Genomic DNA, 16,856 nt, shown 5'->3' on the forward strand with positions numbered 1-16,856 from the left:
GAGTTTGCTTCTGACAGCTGAAAATATCCTAATAGATATGAAACTCTGTCCAGCTATTTAAATTCTTCTTTAACTAGAAGTAATACTTGCTTGTTTCCCTTGATCTCCTATTACCATGCAGTGCACCAGTTTTGGGCAACACCAACTCTCTGCTATCTCTATTTCTGTATCAGGCTGGTATGGGCTATAAATACTTACAGATGTGCCAATTGGTTTTCTGACAAATTTGTTATCTGACCTCAGCTAGTTTCTGTTCGGCTAGATGATTGCTTTAAAATCTATATACCTAGATGTCTAATAGACATAGCATAAAGTAGCATATCAAAATTTGAACTCCTAATTATTTTATCCAATTATCTATTTTCAGCAATTGGTTGTGTTGAAGTAGATATGCTGTTGGCCATTTCAGTAGGTGATTCCATTGGTTAACCTAAATTCTTAAGAGTCATGCCAATTCTTTCACCTTCTCTCTCATCAGAAAATATTATTGGGTCTTCTTCCAAATAAATCCTGAGTATAGCCATTTCTCACTTCTTTCGCTGTGACCACTTTAGTCAAATAGTGTGGCTCAGATGGTAAGGACACCATCTGCAATGCAGGAGACCCAGGTTCAATCCTTGGGTTGGGAAGATCCTCTGGAGAAGCAAATGGCAATCCACTCCAGTATTCTTACCTGGGAAATTCCTTGGACAGAGGAGCCTGGCAGGCCACAGTCCATGGGGTCACAAAAAGTTGGACATGACAGAGGGACTAACACACACACACACACACACACACACACACACACACACACAGAGTCAAAGCTGACATCATCTCTTGCTTCGACTCTCACCTTTAGGCTGCTATTTCCTGCCCTCCTTATTTCCTGATAGTGACAGAGATTTCCTCCACAATTCACAAAATTTCTACCTCTTTTCAAAGAATTGAAAAAATAAAACTTGCAAAATAAGAATCTAATCATGTCAGTCCACATCTTAAAATGCTTCAATGGTTTCTTCTCACATTTAGAGTAAATTCCAAAGTCCTCAACCAAGATCCATAAGTCTAGTTATGATTCAGGTCCTATCTAACTCTTCAGACTTGCTGTGTCCTCTCGCCCCATAGCTTGCTCAGCCCCAGGCATGTGATCTTGCTTGCCCTTGAGCTATCAAGTATACCTTCTTGCTTGAGGCTTTTTATTGTTACTGTACAAATACTTTTCCTGCTTGGACCATTAATTGCATGGGCCATTTCCTCACTTCTTATTATTATTTTTTTCACTGTTATCCTATCTAAGCCCATTAATTGCATGCATCATTTCCTCACTTCATTGGATTATTTTTTCCACTGTTATCCTATCAGAGCAGGCTTTTCCTGCCATGCCTATTGAAAAACATGGATCAAAAGGATACATGTACCACCGTGTTCACTGCAGCACTGTTTACAATAGCCAAGGCACAGAAGCAATCTAAATGTCCATCAGCAGATGAATGGCTAAAGAATAAGTGGTACACACACAGTGGAATATTACTCAGACATTAAAAAGAATGGAATAAGGCCTATTTGCAGCAACGTGGATAGACCTAGAGATTACTGCACTAAGGGAAGCAAGTCAGACAGAGAAAACAAATATCAGATGATATCATTTATATGCAGAATCTTAAGAAAAATACTATCAATAAAATTATTTACAAAACAGAAACAGACTTGTAGTTACCAGGGGAGAATGGAGGTTGTAGACCGGGAGTTTGGGATTGAAAAAAATAAATAAATAAATAAGAAAACATAGGCCTTAACCCTCTTCCATCTTACCCAACTGCTTCTGCTTTTGCCACCTTTCTTTAGGATATAAGTTCTGTGTAGATTGCTTAGAGAAATAACACTTTCACCCATGCTATCTCATGGAAGCTTTCCTCTTGAAATTCCAGTGATTTTTTTTATGGACTGGATTTTACCACTAAAAATTCATATGCTAAAGCCTTAATCCCTAGGACCTAAGAATATGACTATATTTGGAGATGGAGTTCTTAAAGAGGTAATTAAGTCAAAACAGGGTTATGTTATGAGGGTGGGGTCTTGTCTAATATAATTGGTATTATTATAAGAAAAGGAATTTAGGACACAGATATATACAGAAGAGAGACCCATGAAGACAGGGAAGAAGATGGCCATCTACAAGCCAAAGAGAGAGGACTCCAAAGAAGTCAGACCTGTCAACACTTTCACCTCAGACTTCTAGCATCCAGAGTTGAAAGAAAATACATTTCTGTTGTTTAAGTCACTCAGTCTGTGGTACTTTGTTATGGCAGCCCTAATTAACTAAGGAAGTGAAGTAAAGTCGCTCAGTCGTGTCCGACCCTTTGCGACCCCGTAGACTGCAGCCTGTCAGGCTCCTCTGTCCATGGGATTTTCCAGGCAGTAGTACTGGAGTGGATTGCCATTTCCTTCTCCAGGGAATCTTCCCAACCCAGGGCTCAAACCCGGGTCTCCTGCATTGTAGACAGAGGCTTTACCTTCTGAGCCACCAGGGAAGTCAATTAACTAACACAGACTTATAAATACCAAATTCAATAATATTCAGCTGTGCCAAAACTCTTTTAACTTTTACAACTTTGAAATAAATTATGTAAATTAATATTTTTAATGCTATTTAGAAAAAGCAAAAAAATGTCTGTATACCTATCAGCAGGCAAATAAATAGCATTGTCACCATTCTATAAACCTCTTCTTGATTGCCCTTTGGCTCACTGTGCTGAATTTTGTGCTAATCAATCTCTTTTGGGGGAAGTTTTACATATATACCTTTTAAAAAATTGCTTTATTATATTCTTTCTGAATTTCACATAAACAGACCTACATATATTATTCTATTACTTCTTGTTCATGTGCACTAAATATTTGAGAATTTTTATAATAGAAATTAATCATTTTGTTTAAAACTAAAAACCAATCTAGTGTCAATAATATTTAAATACAAAGGTCTGTGTAATCAAAGGTTTTTCCAGTATTCATGTATGGAGATGAGAGTAGAACTGTAAAGAAAGCTGAGCACCAAATAATTGATGCTTTTGAAGTGTGGTGTTGGAGAAGACTCTTGAGAGTCCCTTGGACTACAAGGAGATCCAACCAGTCCATCCTAAAGGAAATCAGTTCTGAATATTCATTGGAAGGACTGATGTTGAAGCTGAAACTCCAATGCTTTGGTCACCTGATGTGAAAAACTGACTCATTGGAAAAGACCCTGATGCTGGGAAAGATTGAAGGCATGAGAAGAAGGGGACGGCAGAGGATGAGATGGTTGGATGGCATCACCAACTCGATGGACATGAGTTTGAGCAAGCTCTGGATGTTGGTGTTGGTCCATGGGGTTGCAAAAGTTGGACAAGACTGAGTGACTGAACTTGAAAAATATTTGCTACAAATATGGCATGAAAATGTTTAAAATCTTTTATAACCAGTTTAAACTGGTTATAAAAATTTAAAGTAAGTTATTAATAGTAAATGAACCATAATAGAATTAAGAAGAACTGATACAATAAGTAGCTATTAAACATATAGCAAATGATAAAAATTACAAAATAATAACTTTGCTTAATTTATAAAATTTTTTAATAGCAAAATGCTAGTCAGAAAATTAAAATAAATAAATTTATATAAAAACCTTCTTTAATGAAGAAATGAAACTTTAATGAAATGTGGGCATTACTATTTGGGTAGCAATTTGACAATTGTCAAGCAGGGGCTACCAAGTCTTTGAAAGATCCTCCCCTTTAATCCTGTATTTCCGCTTCTGGGAATCTTTTCTAGGAAATTTAAAAAATAATTAAAATAATTAAAAAGGGTCTGTATACAATTATTTCCATTATGATATTATCATAATACTGAAAAACAAAATATGGGAATGACTAAATATGGAAGCCATATTGTCATTTCTGAACCTTAGTGATCAAGTGATATTAATCATTATTTTCCATATCTCGGGTAAATCTCCCTTTTAGATATTTTCAGATATAATTTCAATATGTGCAGGTTTTCTTATCCTGTAATTTTAATGGATTCAATAATATAAATTTCTATACCATGAAAGAATTTTAAAATTAAAACATATTTATTTTCTTTTTTAAATTTAATTTAACATTTCCAAAAAAACACATTTAACATAAGGACTGGGATAACCATGATGGTGTGGTCACTCAACTAGAGCCAGACATTCAGAGCTGTGATGTCAAGTGGCCTTTAGGAAGTATTACTATGAACAAAGCTAGTGGAGGTGATGGAATTCCGACTGAGCTATGTCAAATCAAAAACGATGATGCTGTGAAAGTGCTGCACTCAATATGCCAGCAAATTTGGAAAACTCAGCAGTGGCCATAGGATTCAAAAAGGTCAGTTTTCATTCCAATCCTAAAGAAAGGCAGTGTCAAAGAATGCTCAAACTACCACGCAATTACACTCATCTTACATGCTAGCAAAGTACTGCTCAAAATTCTCCTAGCTAAGCTTCAATAGTACATGAATCAAGAATTTCCAGATGTTCAAGATGGATTTAGAAAAGGCAGAGGAGCCAAAGATCAAAATGCCAACATCTGTTGGGTCATCAAAAAAGCAAGAGAGTTCCAGAAAAACATCTACTTCTGCTTTATTGACTACGCTTAAGCCTTTGACTGTGAGGATCACAACAAATTGTGGGAAATTCTTAAAGAGATGGGAATACCAAACCACTTTACCTGCCTCCTAAGAAGCCTGTATGCAGGTCAAGAAGGAACAGTTAGAATCAGATATGGAACAATGGACTTGTTTCAAATTGGGAAAGGAGAACATCAGGGCTGTATTTTGTTACCCTGCTTATTTAACTTATATGCATAATATCTCATGTGAAATGCCAGACTGGATGAAGTACAAGCTGGAATCAAGACTGCCAGGAGAAATATCATTAACCTCAAATATGCAGATGACACCACTCTTATGGCAGAAAGTGAACAGAAACTAAATAGCCTCTTGATGAGTGTGAAAGAGAAGAGTGAAAAATTTGGCTTAAAACTCAATATTCAGAAAACTAAGATCATGGCATCCAGTCCCTTCAGTTCATGGCAAATAGAAGGGAAACAATGAAAACAGTGACAGACTTTGTTTTCTTGGGCTCCAAAATCACTACCGATGGTAACTGCAGCCATGAAATTAAAAGACTCTTGCTCTTTGGAAGAAAAGTTGTGAAGAACCTAAACAGTATATTAAAAAGCAGAGACATTACTTTGCCAACAAAGGTCCATCTAATCAAAGCTATGGTTTTTCCAGTTTTCATGTATGGATGTGATAGTTGCACCATAAAGAAGGACTGTGGTGTTGGAGAAGACTCTTGAGAGTCCCTTGGACTGCAAGGAGATCCAACCAGTCAATCCTAAAGGAGATCAGTCCTGAATATTCATTGGAAGGACTGATGCTGAAGTTGAAACTCCGGTACTTTGGTCACCTGATGTAAAGAACTGACTCATTGGAAAAGATCCTCATGCTAGGAAAGACTGAAGGCATGAGAAGAAGGGGATGACAGAGGATGAAGTAGTTGGATGGCACTCGATGGACATGAGTTTGAGCAAGCTCTGGATGTTAGTGTTGGACAGGGAAGCCTGGTGTGCTGCAGTCCATGCGGTAGCAAAGAGTCGGGCATGATGGAGTGATTAAACTGAACTGAACAGGACCACCAAGTGGGTTCCTTTTAGCTACTTTTCTTAAAGCCAGAGATATTCATTATCACAGTTTTGATAAAAGGTTTTGTTTTCTAAGACTCTAATTAAATACTTGATTAAAATATCCAGAGATGTTTTTTATTTTTTCCCCTAAATCTGTACCATCTTTCACTTTCAGAAGACAAAAGAAGCAATTCTGTAGCAATATATAGTTTGATCCTGTGAGTTTAATTTTTTGGAAACTAATTCAATCATTATAGAACTGATTGACATTTATAATCTGTTGATTAAAACTTTTGACAATTACAAGACTGCTTGTAAAATGGGTGAATTTCCTCCTCATCACTAACAGTGTTTCAGCCGATGCTGAGAGAGCATAAACCATCAATGTCCTGCAGGGAATTCCAAACCTTGGGAAGGAGCTGAACAAGATGAGATGGACATTTTCTTCCAGCAAGTTTATGAATTCTTTATGTTTTTATTAATATCTCTAACTTTAATATTCCACCTGAAAATTTTTATTAAAAACATTCTAAAATGTACATTTCATCCTCTGAATTGTATATAATGTCTTCTTTAGTCATTTATCCTAGAAAATGTCTTGCAATTTGCTTTACATCTTAGAACAATAAAAAAAATTAAACTATCTTATATATCAATTCTTTCTGAAGGAGAATCTGCTTGTAATGATTGGATTTCGAACTTGCTATTTTCTCACCAGCCCCACCAATTCCTCTTTTGTTCCACTGTAACTGTTTTCAGCCCTATAGCAAGGATGATCTTAAATCAGATTGCATCACTCATCTTGTAAAGGCTCATCAATATTTTCCCACTGAACATAGAATAAAGTACAAACTCCTGACAAAAACCTTTCAGGATAGGAAGAGGGAGAGAATTAGAATGAGAGGAGAAGAGTATGAGTCTGAGATGGAATCATGGCTGTTTATGGCTTTGCCCCTGCTAATATCTCCAGTTCATCCCCTTCCTCTATGTAATAGTCACACTGGTTTTTCAGCTTCTTGAACATGTCGTGCTCCTTCTTTGTCTCTGTGACTCTTAGCCTCATTTGTGTGGTCTGTCTAGTTCCTTTTTAGGCTTCAGCCTAAACATCTCATATTTAAAGGAGACTTAACCTGCACATCTTATTTAAATCAGTTTTACTTCTTTTATTCTCTATATTAGCTTATTTTTTTCTTACAGGCTTTATTTTTTTTTTTTAGTTTTTTATTTTTTAAATTTTAAAATCTTTAATTCTTCCATGCATTCCCAAACATGATATATTAGCTTATTTTTTTTCTTACAGGCTTTATTTTTATTTTTTTTTTCTTACAGGCTTTAATAAGTATATATCTAGATAAACATTATTATTTGGCTTAATGCTTTATTTTCCTGATATCTACTAGTGTCCTTATTTTTATAAATTGATTTACAATGTTGTATTAGTTTCTGGTATACAATAAAGTGATTCAGTTATGTGTGTATATATGTACAAACATACATGTTTTATATTCTTTTCCATTATAGTTTATTGTAAGATATTGAATATATAGTTCCCAGTGCTATACAGTATGTCCTTGTTTATCTGTGTTACATATAAGTAGTGTGTATCTGTTAATCCCAAACTTCTAATTTATTCCTTCCTCATTCCCTTTCCCCTTTGGTAACCATAAGTTTGTTTTCTATGTTTGCAGGTCTTTTTATGTTTTGTAAATAAGTTCACTTGTATCATATTTTAGAATCCACATATAAGTAATATCATAAGACATTTGTCTTTCTTTGTCTGAATTACTTTACTTAGTATGATAATCTACAAGTCTATCCATGTTGCTGCAGGTAAGCTTCAGAAGGGCTTGCCAATTGTTGTAACCAGTAACCTAGTGATAGCCTGACATATTGCAGGTGTTTAGTAGATGTCCATTGAATGAATCAGTGCTCTGCAGAGCAAATATGTTACACAAATATGGAATGTTTCGAGAGTAAATTTTATCAGAGGAAAAAATTATTTTCACTGGAGACAAAATGGTTGTCTGAGGAGGCCTTACAAATAGCTGTGAAAAGAAGAGAAGCAAAAGGCAAAGGACAGAAGGAAAGATATACTCACTTGAATGCAGAGTTCCAAAGAATATCAAGGAGAGATAAGAAAGCCTTCCTCAGTGATCAATGCAACAATAAAATGGGAAACTAGGGATAGCTTCAAGAAAATTAGAGATACCAAGGGAATATTTCATGCAAAGATGGGCACAATAAAGGACAGAAATGGTATGGACCTAACAGAAGCAGAAGATATTAAGACGAGGTGGCAAGAATACACAGAAGAACTATACAAAAATGATCTTCATGACCCAGATAACCATGATGGTATGATCACTCACCTAGAGCCAGACATCCTGGAATGTGAAGTCAAGTGGGCCTTAGGAAGCATCACTACAAACAAAGGTAGTGGAGGTGATAGAATTCCAGTTGAGCTATTTCAAATCCTGGAAGATGATGCTGTGAAAGTGCTGCACTCAATATGCCAGCAAATTTGGAAAACTCAGCTGTGGCCACAGGACTGGAAAAGGTGAGTTTTCATACCAATCCCAAAGAAAGGCAATGCCAAGAATGTTCAAACTACCGCACAATTACACTCATTTCACATGTTAGCAAAGAAATGCTCAAAATTCTCCAAGCCAGGCTTCAACAGTACGTGAACCATGAACTTCCAGATGTTCAAGCTGGATTTAGAAAAGTCAGAGGAACCAGTGATCAAATTGCCTACACACGTTGGATCATTGAAAAAGCAAGAGAGTTCCAAAAATACATCTACTTCTGCTTTATTAACTATGCCAAGGCCTTTGACTATGTGGATCACAACAAACTGTGGAAAATTCTTAAAGAGATGGGAATACCAAACCTGCCTCCTGAGAAATCTTATGCAGGTCAAGAAGCAACAGTAAGAACTGGACATGGAACAACAGACTGGTTCCAAATCGGGAAAGGAGTACACCAAGGCTATATATTGTTACCCTGCTTATTTAACTTACATGCAGAATCCATCATGAGAAATGCTGGACTGGATAAAGTACAAGCTGGAATCAAGATTGTTTGGAGAAACATCAATAACCTTAAATATGCAGATGACACCACCCTTATGGCAGAAAGTGAAGAGAAACTAAAGAGCCTCTTGATGAAAGTAAAAGAGAAGAGTTAAAAAGTTAGCTTAAAACTCAATATTCCGAAAACTACAATGGCATCTGGTGCCATTAGTTCATGGCAAGTAGGTGGAGAAACAATGAAAACAGTTACAGACTTTAGTTTTGGGTCTCCAAAATCACTGCAGACGGTAACTGCAGCCATGAAATTAACAGATGCTTGCTCCTTGGAAGAAAAGCTGTGACCAACGTAGACAACATATTAAAAAGCAAAGACATTACTTTGCCAACAAAGGTCCGTCTAGTCAAAGCTATTGTTTTTCAGTAGTCATGTATGGATGTGAGAGTTGGACCATAAAGTAAGCTGAGTACCAAAGAATTGATGCTTTTGAACGTGGTGTTGGAGAAGACTCTTGAGAATCCCTTGAACTGCGAGGAGATCCAACCAGTCAATCCTAAAGGAGATTTGTCCTGAATATTCATTGGAAGGACTGCTGCTGAAGCTGAAACTCCAGTACTCTGGCCACCTGATGCGAAGAACTGACTCATTGGAAAAGACCCGGATGCTGGGAAAGATTGAAGGCAGGTGGAGAAGGGGATGACAGAGGATGAGATAGTTGGGTGGCATTACCGACTCAATGGGTATGAGTTTGAGTAAGCTCTGGGTGTTGGTGATGGACAGGGAAGCCTGGCGTTCTGCAGTCCATGGGATCACAAAAAGCCGGACATGACTGAGTGACTGCACTGGACTGAAATATTGGAGGATGATTTCTCATTTTCTCTTCTATTTTTATAATGTATTCCAGTGAGGAACTTTCTAATCAAATTATGTCCTCAACAAAGTTAATGAACAAAATATCTTGGGATTTGTGTGAACATACTAGTAACTAAAAAATAAATAAATAAAAACCTTGGAGAAGATTCAGGAGAACCCAGATTAGTTTAGATGGAGAGATGCTATCCATGGTCTGACGAAGTGACAAAATCTGCTCCTAGAATTACCCGCCAAAGCTTCTGAAGGGTAAGTAAACCTCTGAGAACTTCTTTGCTGGGAGTCCCTAACCCTGTCCATCAACTGCTGAAACAAACATGGATCATTCATATATTGAGAATGATCAGGGCACTGAGTCAGTCTCTATATCAAATATAAAGATGTGAAAAAGTATTAGTTTGCTCAGATAACTTCTCATTTATTTTAGTCTTGTTACAAAACTAGGAGTGTCAAGCACTGCAATAGAATCAGAAAACATTTTAAGTGGGTAGTCATGACAGAATGATAATAAAAGGAATTTATATTTTAGAGGTAATTTTAAATGTAAGATATTTGTCAGCCTAGAAATATACAGGTTGAATTCACCCTCTTGCATCCCACACAGAATGTAGCAAAGGAAAAAAATATTTGATTATTTCAAAATGGTTTGAGTGATAGCATTTCTTGAATGACAATATTTGATTATCTCATAGTCACAAATATAAAACTTTAAATTTATGATGATGAACCTGTAAAATTGGCATTCAACTATAACTTTACTGTGATATAATACACCATTTCAAAATTTTAGGCTAGTAGCTAACTTATTTATTGAAATGTATTTTCCAAATGATACAGGACATTTACAAGGGTACAGATATGGAGATCACTTAAGTAAATGGCATCCTGTCAGTAAATAAGACAAGTTAAAGCAAGCCTTAGACCACCATGTATATACAGGCTATTGTATAAAATTAGACACTCAGATTATTTTTGGTTTTGAAAATGCTTACCAAGGTATTTGCAAAATTGCTGATTTTAATGACAAATTTAAATTTCATAAAGTAGGAATTAAACATAGACAGTGGAGAAGGGAGCACGTGAGTAACATAGTCAGACATCTGACTAAAGGTTTCACTAGAGAACGGTTTCCTAGCCCTTTAACTTCTCTACTGTGAAGAGAACAAACTGAAAAAACAAAATGTGTTTTTCATCAGTGTTGAAGTCAGTGGCTTTGGTTATGTAGTTTAACTTAATAGCTTGGAGTTACCAAAAATAGTAGGTTAAATGTTTAGATCATATCATCTATGGTAACATCAGGATAAATTGCAGATTTATTAGAATACATAAAGTCAACAAAATAAATACATAGTAACTTTAAATCAAGCAGAAAAGATGTCTACCCTAGACTTTACCACTGCCTTCTTTCCAATCCAGACCATCATCATATTAATCATTCTATGATAATAACCTTGTAATTCATCTCCTTATATCTTACTCTCCTACTGTATATATTTTCCACAAACAACAAAGTAATTTTTCAAGTGCAAATATCTGGTCATATTACTACCACTGTAAAGGGTTCAAAATAACTACTTTTTTTGATTTCAAGTAGTCCAAACTCTAAAATGTCCTTGAAAGTCTTGATTTGACTAAGATGGCTTTAGTGTGTTTAAAACTAAAATAAAAACAAAAGCTCAAAATATGCACATTGACACATCAGTAATGAAATACTGCTTCTCTGTGGATATGTATTGTTAATTTATATTCTGAAATTTTATAAGTGTATATTTCATGAAGAAGTAAACTGAAGTGAAGTCACTCAGTCATGCCCAACTCTTTGTGACCCCATGGACTGTAGCCTACCAGGATCCTCCATCCATGGGATTTTCCAGGCAAGAATACTGGAGTGGGTTGCCATTAAGATAAATTACTTTGTATTAAAATTTATAGTTAAATTTCACTTGATTCTTAATTTCATTCACAATGATCTATAAAAACAAAGGATTCTTAAAAGACAATATAGAGTGTATCAGGCATATTATGCTTGTGATGAAACATTTGCAGAGTTATGTTTGCCTCTATGTGAACTATAAGCAATCTGACAGGGAATAATTTATTAAGAGAGCAGATGACAGTGTTCAGGTCAGAGATAAGTGGAGTTACAGATTACCATGTCTAATAAATTTTCTAGAATATCTCTAATACAAAGTTTTAGAAACAAATTTGTAGATTCGCAAGGCATAAATCATGCGCCCAATAGGATAGCATATCAACATTCTAGACATCTAAATTACAGTTTAAGTTGCCCCAATTATTCTTATAACTAAATCTTCCTCTATACAGAAACCATGAACTAATTAAACAATTATTTGTTAATACCCTGTTACGTGCCAGATATGTTCCTTGAGTTCTAAGGATTCAAGGATTGAGCAAGGCAGGCAAGAACTTGCTCCCATAGAGCTTAGATACAAGTAAGGTTATAGACAATAAAAGGTATAAATTAATAAATAATTCTAATAGCTATAAATATGAATAAATTGAAAAAATGATGTGATATGAAAAGCACTAGAGGAGGGGGCTATGTTACATTGATGGACATATAATAATCCTTCCTTGAGAAGGTGACATCTGAGCAGAAACAAAAATGCTAGAAATAATCAGCAGTGCCAAAATCCACAGAATTCCAAACAGCAGCAAGAACAAGTACAGAGGCTTAAAGGTTGAATAATGTTTAAAGGTTGAAAATGCTGGTGTGTTCAAGAAGCAAAAAAGGTTAAAGCAGCACAGGTGAAATCAATTGAGGGAAGAGTGTTTGGGTGGATCAGATTATACAGGCGAGTGGTGAGGAATTTTGATTTTATTCTATGGGATGTTTTTCTAAGAGGAAAGCTATATGATTTGACTTATGTTTGGAAGGATCAGTCTGGCTGTTATACAGAGAATGGGCTATATATAGGAAGCCAAAATTGGAAGCCAAGAGAAATTTTAGAATTATAGTAGAGCCAGAGGGGGATGATTGTGATGTAGACTCCAAAGTATGTGGAAATATACAAATGGTAGAACATTTTAAGTATGTAAATTATGCCTGAAGTATTCTAGGCATTTAATGTATATTTTTTGAATGAGAAAATGAATGAACAGCATGATGCATATAGACATGAAAATGTAGCAATATATTATATTCATAGTGACATATTTTAGGCACAAAAACTGAAACAAAGGAAAGTACTGGGAGTTTTTTAAACTTAACTAAAAGTCTAACATTTTCATATGTATTCAAATGCTTTTCCCATTACAAATAACTTGAAAATAATACATGATAAAATTCTAGAATGGTGTGTTCATAAAATACCTGGTATCTCTTAATATTAAGTCTACAGGTTTTTGAGGGGTTTTTTTTTGGTACAGTTCTGACCAAATTAAGAGATAAATAACAGAAATTCTGCATTAATAAAAATATTTTCTATTATTTAGCAATAAAAGGAAACTCTTCTGAGTATATTTCAAGTTTCTAAAAAATCATACTCTGTGTCTTCTGTACACGGGCCATTTACACCCTGAAATCAGACTATAAACTTGGTGTGCTGCAGCTGGTCCATACTACCTGCCAAAAGGTGACTGTTACATTTTAAGGAAATTTGTGAGTGGGTTGTTTAAAATGCTGTTCTTAAAATTGAAACTATGTAAACTTATTAGTTAATTGAAAAAAATTAGAACAAAGATAGTAAATACTCAGCTTCATCGCTTTGGTTGGTTTTAATCGCTAAGTCATGTTCGACTCTTGCGACTGCATGGGCTGTAGCCTACCAGGCTCTTCTGTCGGATGGACTGCCCAGGCCAGAATACTGGAGTGGGTTGCTGCTTCTTTTGCCAGGGGATCTTCCCAAACCAGGAATTGAACCCGGGTCTCGGGCACTGCAGGCAGATTCTATACCAACTGAGGTAGGAGGGAATCCCTTCCCTAGGCTTCCCTGGTAGCTCAGATGGTAAAGAATCTGCCTGCAACGTAGGAGACCTCGGTTCGATTCTTGGGTGGGGAAGATCCCCTGCAGAAGGGATAGGCTACGGACTCCAGTGTTCTCGGGCTTCCCTGGTGGCTCAGCTGGTAAGGAATCTGCCAGCTGTGTGGATTACACTTTCACTCTCATCACTCTACAGCAGTTCATCTTCATCAGTGCTCATGAGGTTATGCCTATTGCATCTGGATGGTGACAATCCTATCACAGTGTGCTCCTGAGCTTGTTGTTTAGTCGCCAAGTGTCCAACTCTTTGTGATCCCATTGACTGTAGCCCATCAGGCTCCACTGTCCATGGAATTTCCCAGGCAAGAAGACTGGAGTGGGTTGCCATTTCCTTTCCCAGGGGATCTTTTCCACCCAGAGACTGAACCCACATCTCCTTTATTGTAGGGAGATTCTTTACCATTGAGCCACTAGGGAAACTTGTGCTCCCGAGCACCTCCTTCCAACTCCATGTTTAGGGACATCATGTAGCAAGCTTGAAATCAGACATGATGAAAATATTTACATCATAAAAATTGGCAAACACTATGCACCAGGGCTTCCTCCCTCCTTCAGAGGGTCAATTGTTCAACATTTACCAGAACATCACTGGTTACAACTCTACTGATGCTACTGTCACTGCTACAAACTTCTGTAGTTTAAATCCCAGAAATTACCTTTTGCTTCACTTTAGGAACACATCAAGGGTGAAAATGAACAGCATGCCACTGTCTGGCTTCTAGAGAGGGAAGGTCAGTTTTCAAAAGTAACTTACTCAGGATTTTTTGCATTTTATCACTTTCAAAATAATTTCCCTTTGTGAAGGAGCCCTTCTAAGTGTAAAACTATTGAATCTGTGTGCTATCCAAGTTCAAAATTTGGAAAAGTTTCAAAAATACAAAGATGCCGTGTTCTCCTATCAAAATAGTGATGACTTAAAAGATAGAGACTAATGTTGGAGTGGTGCAGTAGAAAATGCACTCATACACAATAATAATAGGAACACAGTTGATATATATTTTCAAAGAAAATTTGAAATATAGAAGTAAAACTCTTTAACTCATTGTTTGAATTTAACCTTCAGGAAGATTATTTAAATTTAACCTGCAGAAAGATTTATAAAAATGCAGTGAAAATAGTATTATTTATGATAGAAAAAACTGAAATGGGTAGATAATTTTGCACATTTGTTTGAGAGAATAGTAGTCGCAGTGTTAGTTGCTTAGTCGTGTCTGACTCTTTGCGACACCACGGACTATAGCCCACAAGGCTCTTCTGTCCATGGGACTCTCCAGGCAAGAATACTCGACTGGATTGCCATTCCCTTCTCTAGAAGACCTTCCAGACCCAGGAATCGAACCCAGGTCTACTGCATTGAAGGCAGGTTCTTTACCGTTTGAGCTACAGAGATTTTAAATAAAACTCATGAATTTTTCCATGTTCATGAAACATAATTGATAAAATCTGGATACGACAGGATATATTCAATAAAAGCCCACACATGAAATTACAAATGTCTATAGGGTAACTTAAAGCAAATTCCACTGAACATTAGTTAAGCAGTTAGAGTGTTTGGAATATGACTATTTATTTTATTTTCCTTTCATTTTTTGAAATTTCTAAATTTTTAAAAAGACATAATAACAATGTCTAAACTAAATTGTTTTTAATGTAAATAATTTAAATTCATATGAAAACATAAAATTTCCATTCATATTTTTATGCTTTTCTCATTGCAAATAATTTAAATAATTTGCAAATAAATCCAAACATCTTTTTAAAGTCTCGAATTGTACTATTTACCTAACATCTGACATTTCATGTTAATTCAACAGTTTCTTTGTATAGTTATGTTTGGACAAAAAATGCTGGCATTGTTTTAAAGGACTTTTTATTAGGTTAAAGTATAGCATATTCATCTATTTAATTATATATCATCAAATTTTCTTCTAAATCAATTACTCCATCTTTGATTTAGCATCTTCTAGAATTTCATAGTCTCATAAAATTCTCAAAATAACATTGATTTTAATCCAGTATAAACTAAACCATGTGTACAGAGTGAGAGAAAAGCAACAAAATTTTAAAAAATTAGTAGAGTTTTACAAATCCAAATAGAGGAAAAAAATCAATGCCTTACATATCTATTTCAAATTAACCAATGCTGTGAAAATAGAGTTTTCAGAAAAGGAATAGCTATACTGAGACAAATAGATATATTGGTAAAGAAAGAATTGTCATCTACTATCTTTCTTATTATTATGCTAATATATGTAAGGTAAGGAAAGAGTGTTTAGGAAAATATTAATAGTAGTCCAATGAATTTTCTTTTGATATTAGAGAAGTTTGGATATTATTATCTTTGGATAATATTATTTGTATAAGTTTGTATATTATTATTTATTATTTTAATAAATGCCATTGTGTTTTGATGTTCAGATAATAATAAGTAAGTATCTGATATGTTGCCAATGTACTTTTGTGACACATAAGGGGACAAATATTAAATTTCAGGGCATCTTTAACATTTCAAATCTACTTACAAATAATACTGATATTAGTGGGAATATCAGTCCCACATTTGTACTTGGGAACCCATATGGGCCTAGAAACTTATGAGTACTTAATAAAAATGTGCTTACCTGAAATTCTGACTTGAGACACCACTCCATCTCCTCCATCACTGTGTGCACGAACCTCTACAACATATTCTCCATCCCTGGGGATTGGGACTTCTATGGAGTGTTTATGAGTTGAATACAGCTTGCCATCATGCTGGCCATCAGGTCTATAGAGTACCTTTAAAAGTTTCAGAATATAACTATTTAATAAATGGGTAATAGTGAACCAATTCCCTAATACTAAATTTGAATAAATATGCTTACACTTATAATAATTTAAAAAAATATTAAGAAGCTATGTGTAAACTAGCTAAAAAATCCATATTATTTTTAAATCACATAGATTTTATTTATTTTAGGCTAAGCATCTGAATTTCATTTTTTGAAACTATCTAAAATAGAGATTAAAAATGTATTTTTTAATGAAAAAGGTATAAAATGAGGGCTCTTTCAATATATTGAAATAATCTAAAAAATTGCCTCACAATTAGAATTTTTCACACTATTCCTAAAATTTGGTATCCATTAAAAAATGTGATAGTGATATAAATAATTTATAGAAATAATCTTTTTTTTCCATTTTTGTTCAGTTACAGAGGGTGCCTCAATACATCAAAGAATTCACTATATGCTTGGCAACATTATCTTAATCACTGCCAAGCAAATATCGATTCTTCCTCTCTTCC

General features: G+C 35.2%; 1 protein-coding gene across 2 annotated transcripts in view; it reads right to left on the minus strand.

Annotated features, from left to right (window-relative positions):
• CNTN1 (contactin 1) overlaps positions 1 to 16,856 on the minus strand; it is a 421,509-nt gene that overhangs the window by 32,343 nt on the left and 372,310 nt on the right. For both annotated transcript variants that reach the window (XM_069584608.1, XM_069584609.1), the window contains one exon: positions 16,192 to 16,348. In XM_069584608.1, the coding sequence (XP_069440709.1) occupies positions 16,192 to 16,348 (157 nt within the window). The remainder of the gene's footprint in view (positions 1 to 16,191; positions 16,349 to 16,856) is intronic.

This window comes from Ovis canadensis, chromosome 3 (assembly GCF_042477335.2).
Source record: "Ovis canadensis isolate MfBH-ARS-UI-01 breed Bighorn chromosome 3, ARS-UI_OviCan_v2, whole genome shotgun sequence".
Taxonomy (NCBI): Eukaryota; Metazoa; Chordata; class Mammalia; order Artiodactyla; family Bovidae; genus Ovis; species Ovis canadensis.